General features: G+C 35.8%; 2 protein-coding genes across 2 annotated transcripts; one reads left to right on the top strand and one right to left on the bottom strand.

The window, feature by feature from the left end:
* Positions 1 to 3,462: 3,462 nt before the first annotated feature.
* On the top strand, positions 3,463 to 6,764 carry LOC134818276 (uncharacterized). Its single transcript, XM_063827767.1, has 3 exons — positions 3,463 to 3,633; positions 4,907 to 5,012; positions 6,059 to 6,764. Exons 1-3 carry the CDS (start codon positions 3,558 to 3,560, stop codon positions 6,246 to 6,248), a joined length of 372 nt encoding a protein of 123 aa, XP_063683837.1. The 5' UTR covers positions 3,463 to 3,557; the 3' UTR covers positions 6,249 to 6,764.
* An 81-nt stretch (positions 6,765 to 6,845) lies between these two features.
* On the bottom strand, positions 6,846 to 9,415 carry LOC134818274 (uncharacterized). Its single transcript, XM_063827765.1, has 7 exons — positions 9,365 to 9,415; positions 8,791 to 9,315; positions 8,517 to 8,655; positions 8,245 to 8,363; positions 7,893 to 8,041; positions 7,609 to 7,757; positions 6,846 to 7,568 (listed from the first exon to the last, which is right to left on the bottom strand). Exons 2-6 carry the CDS (start codon positions 9,269 to 9,271, stop codon positions 7,650 to 7,652), a joined length of 996 nt encoding a protein of 331 aa, XP_063683835.1. The 5' UTR covers positions 9,272 to 9,315; positions 9,365 to 9,415; the 3' UTR covers positions 6,846 to 7,568; positions 7,609 to 7,649.
* Between the last annotated feature and the right edge of the window lie 66 nt (positions 9,416 to 9,481).

The following is a 9,481-nucleotide window of genomic DNA, read 5'->3' on the forward strand; positions in this document are numbered from 1 at the left end:
CCTCTTCTGTTCAGATTCTAAAAGGAACCTATCTGATCATAAATCGATTTACTACATTAAACATTTTATTTTTTAGTACCATGCCCCTTGTGAACTTTCCTGTTACAACTAAATAGAACGTGATGATCAGGTCACAGTGCTGGCAAGCACGACCGTTGCATTTATTGTGGGTATACTATGTTCCCCATTTACTATTATACCCCCTTTACTATTATACCCCTTTTACTATTATACCCCCTTTGGTACACGTTACAAGCCTCTTTTGTGCACGCGAAGCGTGCACTCCGGCCGGAGGCGGCGGCCGAAGGCCGCCGCCTCCGGCAGGAGTTTTCCAGGCATTAAGACTCATCGGAAGTCGTTCAGCAGATTTATTTTTAGTTCAAAACATTCTAATTTGATGTCAAAGATGACAAGAATAAAAAATAGTTATGTTCAGATTTTTAAGAAATTTTCATAAAATACTTGCCAGCACTGTTATACGAAATTCGGTAAAAAACCCAAAATCGCCATATTCAGGTGCCCTAAAAACCATGTTAAAATTGAGTTAGAGATCTGAAATTTTTCAGGGCGTCTAGACGTTGACCAAATTGACTGCAAAAAAAGTTTCAGGTTTCAGGAGCATCGGGAAATGGGTTTTCTAGAACCCCTGTTTTACAACAGATTGTCGGGACATATACATACAGATATACATACATATATATTCAGGGATAGACGCTTTGCCAGTCAATTGTAGCCTGTATTTAAGTGTCCATAGATTCAAAAGTATAAAAGATACAGCCATTTCCGACCACAGGTCTTGCAAATAATTGTTTACACTTTAGTTTACATTGTATAAAAAATTTATTTGACGTCATAAACACCCCTTGATGACGTCATCAAGTTAACCGTTTTTAAAACTTGATTTTTGACAAAGTAATAACTTTTAAAATTAATTTTAACCCATTAAGGAGTAATTTTATTCAAAATCTGAGGAAATTTTTACCTTAGATAATTGTTCAAGCATTCTGAAAATCTACCGGAAAGTTTTTCTAGCTTGCTCCTTCATAAAGATATTTGTCATTGAAGTTTGTGCTTTTTTGAAGAATTATTTTATAAAAACGTTAATTTTGCGATTTAGTATTCTTTGGTGTTGGGCCATGCCTTGGGTTGTGGAGCTCAGTTATGCTTCCTATAGGTATAAATTGTGCATTAGGTTAGTTTTAAAGTTGAAAATCGAAAAGTTGCACACGTGGGGACACGCCCAAATTGATAGAAAATTGCTAAAATCACTGAAAATTGCTGTTTTCGTCATTTTCTGTCAACTTTAGAGTGCCGTTCTGATTACAGTTCTTCTTGAAATACTTTGAAACTTTGCATGCTTATCAAGCTATATATAAAACAATTACATGCAAAAATTTACGACGATTCAATATTGGATGCGCATGCAACGTCCGCTCAAAGTTTGCACGTGCGAAAGGTGAGAATTTTGCTCATTCGTGATTTCCAACAAATTCTGCTTTGCCACGACAGTTTAATGTCATTATATATGAATTTAATGTCAACTTGAATGAGTATTAAGTGGTATATTCAGTCAGTGATGGACCGATATGCTTACCTAAACACAAGGAAATGTTTTTAAAGGAAAAATTTCGAAATCGTTGAAACTTCCTCCTTATTATAATGAAGATATCAGTTTATATTTCGACTTTATAAAGTATCCTGACATTATAATCAAAAAGAGATGATATTTTACCAAAACCCATAATCATGGGTAGAGTGGACCGCTGCCAGTGTCTCTCTTTCCCAAACAAAAGGAAATGATATTAATTTGATTGACCGTTCTCAAATGCAAAATGATACCGAGAATGAAATCGGTCGCTCGCTTTTCCCATTCATTTACAATTGTAATAGATTTTAAGAAGAACTACCCAAAGGCAGCTGTACTCGGCAATAAAGATTCAATAAACTTCAGCTAATGCAATAAGTGATAACTACCACCCTTACCCCGAAATACTAGGTATCGACCCGAACGCAACCCAAAGAGATTTTTACAGCATCTGATTGACATGTAATCAATCGAAAATTATTACAATTCGTAAGCCGTGAATGAATGGGAAAAGCGAGCGACCGATTTCATTCTCGGTATCATTTTGCATTTGAGAACGGTCAATCAAATTAATATCATTTCCTTTTGTTTGGGAAAGAGAGACACTGGCAGCGGTCCACTCTACCCATGATTATGGGTTTTGGTAAAATTATTAAATACTAACTACTAAGGTTACAAAGAAATCACCGGTTTGTCCGGTTACTATACAGAGACATCACTATTTTACAAATTATCACAATTACATATAATATTAATACAGAGATTGTTTATATTTTATCGTGTACTATGGTTGTTATATTCAAAAAGATTTTCAATACAATTAATTATTTGACGTCAAAAGGCAACTAAGTATACTTTTAGGACAAAAAGAAGGAAAATTAACAATGACGGATCTAGGTCCGCTTTATTCTGAATATCATTTTACTTCCGATTTTCCGACTGGGAAATTAGTTTAACATTCCAGTACATCGTGCAGAAAGTTGGAGATTTAAATTTTGGAAGTGCTGACGTAGTTAGGGGGGGGGGGGGGGGGGGGGGGGGGGTGGGTAAAAATTGGGTATCAAAGTATGAGGTATGTAATGTGTATGTAACTGTAACAGCTTCGAACCACATAATGTTTAAAAAAAGAGGTAATTACTGGAAAATTAAAATCTCAATTGAAGGTTCACAAAGAGACACACACTCTGAACACAGTCAAAAAAGCTGCTGTTGTTTTGCTGCATGAGATTAAATGCTTGTTATATTTATTCAGTATCCAAATTTAGAGTTTATTGATAAAAATTATGATTTCTAGCCGGCATACAGAATCAGATATATCATATTGGTTCATCTGCAATCTGCAAATAGATACGTTTTTCTACACAGTGAGTTGCTGTGAAGTAGTTCCTGACCACTATCGACGGGGACCTATCCAGTCTATAGAGATTCAGATAATTTTTTGGGACTCTTTCTATTTGAATCTTTTGCCGATCACTTTCGGGAAACCCAAGATTTCCTAGCAAAGCAAAACGTTCCATATTCCCAAGAATAACTACAAATTCCAATCTTACATTTAACTTTGTATTTTCTCACAAGTATTGTGGCCAATTCAGAATCTCTCACGTGATGGCCACCTGAGAATGTGCTGAAAGAAAAGTTTACAAAGCTATCCATATATTAGAAACGCATATCTTCAATATCCGCATCCAATATCATCTTCATGTTCATGACAAATCTTTAAAAGTTAACGAGTCATCGAAACCTGTCTAGGGCCCATGCATATGACATTAACATTTTACAGAAATTGCTTGCATGCTATCCCAAGCAGCATGCGTGCTACCAACCTGTACTCACATCTTCTCAGTGAATATACTGCACTGGTTTTCGTTGTCATTGTCTCAATTCACACTCTCATTTTTGTTTGTAATTTCATATTTTTTAGCCGCTGTGAGCATCCTTTTATTCCTTGTATTCCTGGACTGATTTAAGTAAAATGGCCCAAACTATCAAGGGCTGGCCTCCAAATATCAACTTCACAGAAACCTGCAAACTATTACGAGGATGCCCAGGTAGGGATAGTAAGGGTTTTTAGTACTTAGGGGTCGTTCACATATTACGTTATCAGCTGAGGGGGGGGGGGGGGGGTTTTAAATGATTACGTTAATGTAATTTTGACACAATAGCTTAGTGTAATTTTGACACAATAGCTATGTGTAAAACTGATTACGGAGGGGGGGGGGGGGGGGGAGGGGGGGAAGGTGGGGAAAAATGTTCCAAAAATTGATTACGTAATATGTGAACGACCCCTTATATTACAAGCTTCTAGTTCTAATAGTAAAAGGTAACCTAGTAATTGAAAAGGTAACCTTATTTTTTTTGGTTTCATATTTAAATTCAAAATGTCCACTGCCGGTATTATTTAACATAAGTACCTATCTGAATCCTTATTCACTTTTACTTTTGACCTTTACGTATATAAATATCATATGTGTCTTCATCGGTTTATTGATTAACGAGTCGGTTAAAAAGATTATCGTGAGAGATACCAATGTTATGTAAGCTCATTATTCTCCTTTTAAAAATGCTTGTTTGACATAGGTTCACTCTCGACTTTGAATTATGTTTATAGAGGAAGGAAGAAACTTGCACTTGTTAATGGATCAAGTTTATTATTTGTCCATCATTTTTCCAACCGACGTCGCGTTTCGATCAACCTTTCACTCGATCAATGCTCGATCAAAGGCTACCTCTTTCGTGAGACAAAATCGACCCCTCTAATATGATATAACACACACAATACAGTCACAGAAATATGAGAAGAGAGAACGTAGTACGTACTGTCGCACAATTGCAACAAAATAAACAAAAAGTGCTAGTCATTTTCAGTTATCACGTCTTACACACTTACAATAACAACAAAATAATAGTAATACTCATTAATATTATCACGTACGCGCGTACACTCATGAGCCTTACACACTTACACAACAATAACACTTACTTACACAGTAACACTTAAAACAACACTGACTTACACAGTAACACTTAAAACAACACTTACTTACACAGTAACACTTACAATAACACTTACTTACACAGTAACACTTACAATAACACTTACTTACACAGTAACACTTACAATAACACTTACTTACACAGTAACACTTACAATAACACTTACTTACACAGTAACACTTACAATAACACTTACTTACACAGTAACACTTACAATAACACTTACTTACACAGTAACACTTACAATAACACTTACTTACACAGTCACACTTACAATAACACTTACTTACACAGTAACACTTACAATAACACTGACGGTTTGTTCAGGTCAGGAGTGTGATAACCTGAGTGACGTATACCCGGTAAACTCCCTGCCTCAGGATATTGAGAGAGAGTTTAGAAACAAGTGCAAGTGGGCTAACTGCAGGAGACGGTAATACTACTGTGTTATCTTATCTTTATCAGTAATACTACTGTGTTATCTTATCTTTATCAGTGTCATGTTATCTTTATCAGTGATACTACTGTGTTATGTTATCTTTATCAGTGTTATGTTATCTTTATCAGTAATACTACTGTGTTATGTTATATTTATCAGTGTCATGTTATCTTTATCAGTAATACTACTGTGTTATGTTATCTTTATCAGTAATGCTACTGTGTTATGTTATCTTTATCAGTGTCATGTTATCTTTATCAGTAATACTACTGTGTCATGTTATCTTTATCAGTGTCATGTTATCTTTATCAGTAATACTACTGTGTTATCTTATCTTTATCAGTAATACTACTGTGTTATCTTATCTTTATCAGTGTCATGTTATCTTTATCAGTGATACTACTGTGTTATGTTATCTTTATCAGTGTTATGTTATCTTTATCAGTAATACTACTGTGTTATGTTATATTTATCAGTGTCATGTTATCTTTATCAGTAATGCTACTGTGTTATGTTATCTTTATCAGTGTCATGTTATCTTTATCAGTAATACTACTGTGTCATGTTATCTTTATCAGTGTCATGTTATCTTTATCAGTAATACTACTGTGTCATGTTATCTTTATCAGTGTCATGTTATCTTTATCAGTAATACTACTGTGTTATGTTATCTTTATCAGTAATACTACTGTGTTATGTTATCTTATCAGTGTCATGTTATCTTTATCAGTGATAAGATCGATATAATGTTAATCTTTTGTGATAAAACGTCATGACGTAATGAAGGCATTATGATTTGTGCTGTGAATCACGAGGTCACTTGATAAATTATTACGATTGTTGTTTGCTGTGGTTTTACGTTGCAGGAGATGTAGCATATTGTTTGTTGCTGTATCACGTGGCATGTAACTTATCACGTGACATGTAACTTATCACGTGACATGTAAATTATCACGTGACATGTAACTTATCACGTGACATGTAACTTATCATGTGATGTTTGTTGCAGTATCACGTGATGTAACTTATCCATGTCCCAGGTTTGACAAGCCGGAGTTGCTGCTAAGTCACGTGGAGAGATGTCACGTGTGGAGTCAGGACAACTGTCCCCAGAAGGTGAAGTGCTTGTGGAAGGGGTGCGAGGAGGACAACTTCTCACACCGGCACACTATCATGGTACACGTCCGGGATCACTGTGAGCAACAACTCAGAGTTCGGGTCATCAAGTGAAACAGACAGAATTATTTATCAGTTAATCTTGCCAGTAGTTTGACTGGTAAATTAGTCTAGTCATTCTCTCATAGATAGTCCTAGACTATGTGATGTAAGGCCTGGTGAGTGATTCAAACTGAACGACACACTTTGAGTTAGATTTACTTTTAGCTGTAATGAAATGAGATACATCGTTAAACATTTTTATAAAATGCAAAATCATGTTAGTGCATAGGAGCATATTATTTAAGTTGCTTCACTTTAATTTGAGTAAACAAATGAATTATTATTCTTGTGACGTCTGCTTACATGAATAATTTCAATCGAACTTTCAGTTTCTGCAATGCAGAGGATACAAGAGATAATAAGTTCATGTGTTCAAGTATAATTTATTTTATAAAAAACCAAACAAATTATTTAGTAATTTTACTTTTGGACGAACCCCAGAAATTTCTTATCCGACGAATTGAATGTGCCAATTGTTAGCTCTGAACTCAACAATTAACTTGAAGTTATATTTCATTCCTTTGATTATAGACGCTGCTAACAGGTTCCTGTTTCTTCTTTAATTTATTGACATCAACAAGAAGTGATGATAAACAGATAAAGATGAACTAACTAAAAATAATGAAGAAATGTTGATATATTTACAAATATAAATCGATTATATTCTCAAATGCTAATTGTTTGTTAACAATGTAAAAAACCTAGTAGGCAACTAGAAAATTGATCGAAAACAATAATTTTTCTGCTCTTCTCGACTGAAAAAAATCCATAAAATGGCGATGTTAAGACACTTAAGAGCTAACTCGGTATCAATTTCACTTCATATCACTTCATTCTAGGGGTATACATATAATTATCACATCTCATTATTATGTACCATTCGAGTCAAAAATAAACCTGGGATTTCTAGCTGGATTTCTAGTACAGATCAAAAATCTTAAATAATAAAAAAAGCATAATATATCGTTTAATAATCAGTATAAAATGTTACATAATATTAGTATCTACAGCTATTTACAAATTTTGATGCAGTAAAAAGATATTAAAATGGTATATCAAGTAAATTCTAATTGCTAATCCTGGCCCAATAATTTAAAACTCCGAATTACCAGACAATACTAACAACCGTACAGTAGTTATGACGTAACCATGACGTAACCATGACGTAACCATGACGTAACCATGACGTAACCATGACGTAACCATGACGAGATAAACTCCAAAAGCACTCTCATCTCAGGACTCAGGTATTAAAATTAAACTCTTATCGTCCAGTTACCCTCATGATTCTAGCCACTTTTGTATTGAGTGCTGAGGTAGATTGTAGGTAACCTGGTAACTTGGTAACCTGGTAACCTGGTAACCTGGTAACCTGGTAACCTGGTAACCTGGTAACCTGGTAACCAGTTACCCTCATGATTCTAGCCATTGTTGAATTGAGTGCTGAGGTAAATTGTTGTTGGTGGGTTCTATACAGAGCATCCCCATGAGTTGAGATACGGAGTTGATGTAGGAGTCCGGCTGGGTGGGGTAATTTTAGATAGAGCTTAGAATGGTGTGCTGTATTTAAAGCTCATCGGTGAAATACATGCAAATCGGATCAAGTAGTGTTTTGCAACTACAATATCAAGTAGAGGTAAAAGGTGGAATATAAACCTTGATGTCGATAGAAGTTCTGATAGGATGAGAATTGTTGACGGGGGGCAGCACGAAATTAGAGTCGGAGTAGTCCCCAAGTCCTGGGAACTCTAAAGTCTTGCGACTCAGTTTGATTCTACTCGTAGGAGATCCTAATAGACCATAACCTGCAGACAAAACATGTTATTTGTTGGAACGAACAAAATTGGGTCTAACATTTTAGCTGTGACAAAATTTGGCACAAATATGTATCAATTATGTATCAAATATGTATCAAACATGTATTATGTATCAGTAATCAGATATGTATCAGATGTGTATCAAATATGTGCATGATATTTTGAAGAGCTTTTTTCAAATTTCCACTTGCCTAAAGGTCGGTTAGAGTCAGGTAACAGTGTTCCGAGATAGTCCTCCCCAAATCTCTCCGGATCCTTAGGGTTCAAAATAACGTGCTTTTTCTTTTGTACTTCGTGTTGTGGTACTGGCCTGCTGAATGAGCTGCTTAGTGTGACTAAAAAGGAAAGTGATGATCAAGACACAGATTTCATAATGTTGCAACCTTTTTTCTGTGACAAAACTCTAGTTTTCACCCTCATCAAATATCGGTTAAATTTGGAAACATGTAGATGTTTGATATACCGTTCTCTGATAGGAAGAGAAATATCCTCAATACGCAGGTCCTTTGATCGTGAAGTGTTGCCCGAGTTAAAGAGGTATTTTATTAAACTGGCTGAGCGGTCGTGCAGTTGCAGTATTATCTGTTCTTTTTGGAACCTGCCTGAAATGAATTCAACACATCATCGCAAGAAGATATACATTTCGGTTTCAATTTGCCGATATTCAAAATCGCAAAAGATCGGATTACAAAATGAAACATACTTTAAGGGAATCCTGCAAGAATACCAATACTTACTGTGTTTATGGCCACTGTCGAGATTTATTGTAGAACCTAAGCTAAGATTTGATCGATCAGTCATCAATGCACCATCATCAACGGACCACTGATCATTAACATTGGGAACAGACTGAACTCTCATGTTCCCAGATACACAAAACTTGGCGCCCATCCCATGAAAACTGACCACTTTACACTTGACTGCTTCTCTATTGGTGTCTAGTGGATTTATAGTAGGTTTTTTGGTTACGCGACCCGGACCGGCTGATCTTGATTCTAAAGCTTTCAGGTATAACGGTTTCCTGGGCTTGTTTATGTCTTGATGCCTCTGTTTTGTAGTTTTCCGAGGGGCCACACATTTAGGAGGTTTATCTTTCTTTGAAACGATCTTTCGTTTTCTACAGTCAGTCCAATCGCTGGTTGTCTCGGCCCAATCAGTGTTGCAAGGGAAATCAAGCAGCTTTCGAAATCTTTTCTGTGGGTCAAATGTGCACACCATGCCTATAAAGATTATTCTTGTAAGTCTTCACGCAAATGTGCCGTCTGCGTGTTGGAAGTAAAGGCTATTGTAAGGTGCGAGTTTACGACCTACTTCCGGCTACTGAATTCTATAAATTTTCAATAAATAAACACGTGAATTCAAATCACGTTGGCGCGAATGAGTTAAAATGTCTTTCGCGCGTTCCATAAGCGTACGATGAAAAATCTT

Source organism: Bolinopsis microptera, chromosome 7, assembly GCF_026151205.1.
Source record: "Bolinopsis microptera isolate Bmic1 chromosome 7, MBARI_Bmic_1.0, whole genome shotgun sequence".
Classification (NCBI taxonomy): Eukaryota; Metazoa; Ctenophora; class Tentaculata; order Lobata; family Bolinopsidae; genus Bolinopsis; species Bolinopsis microptera.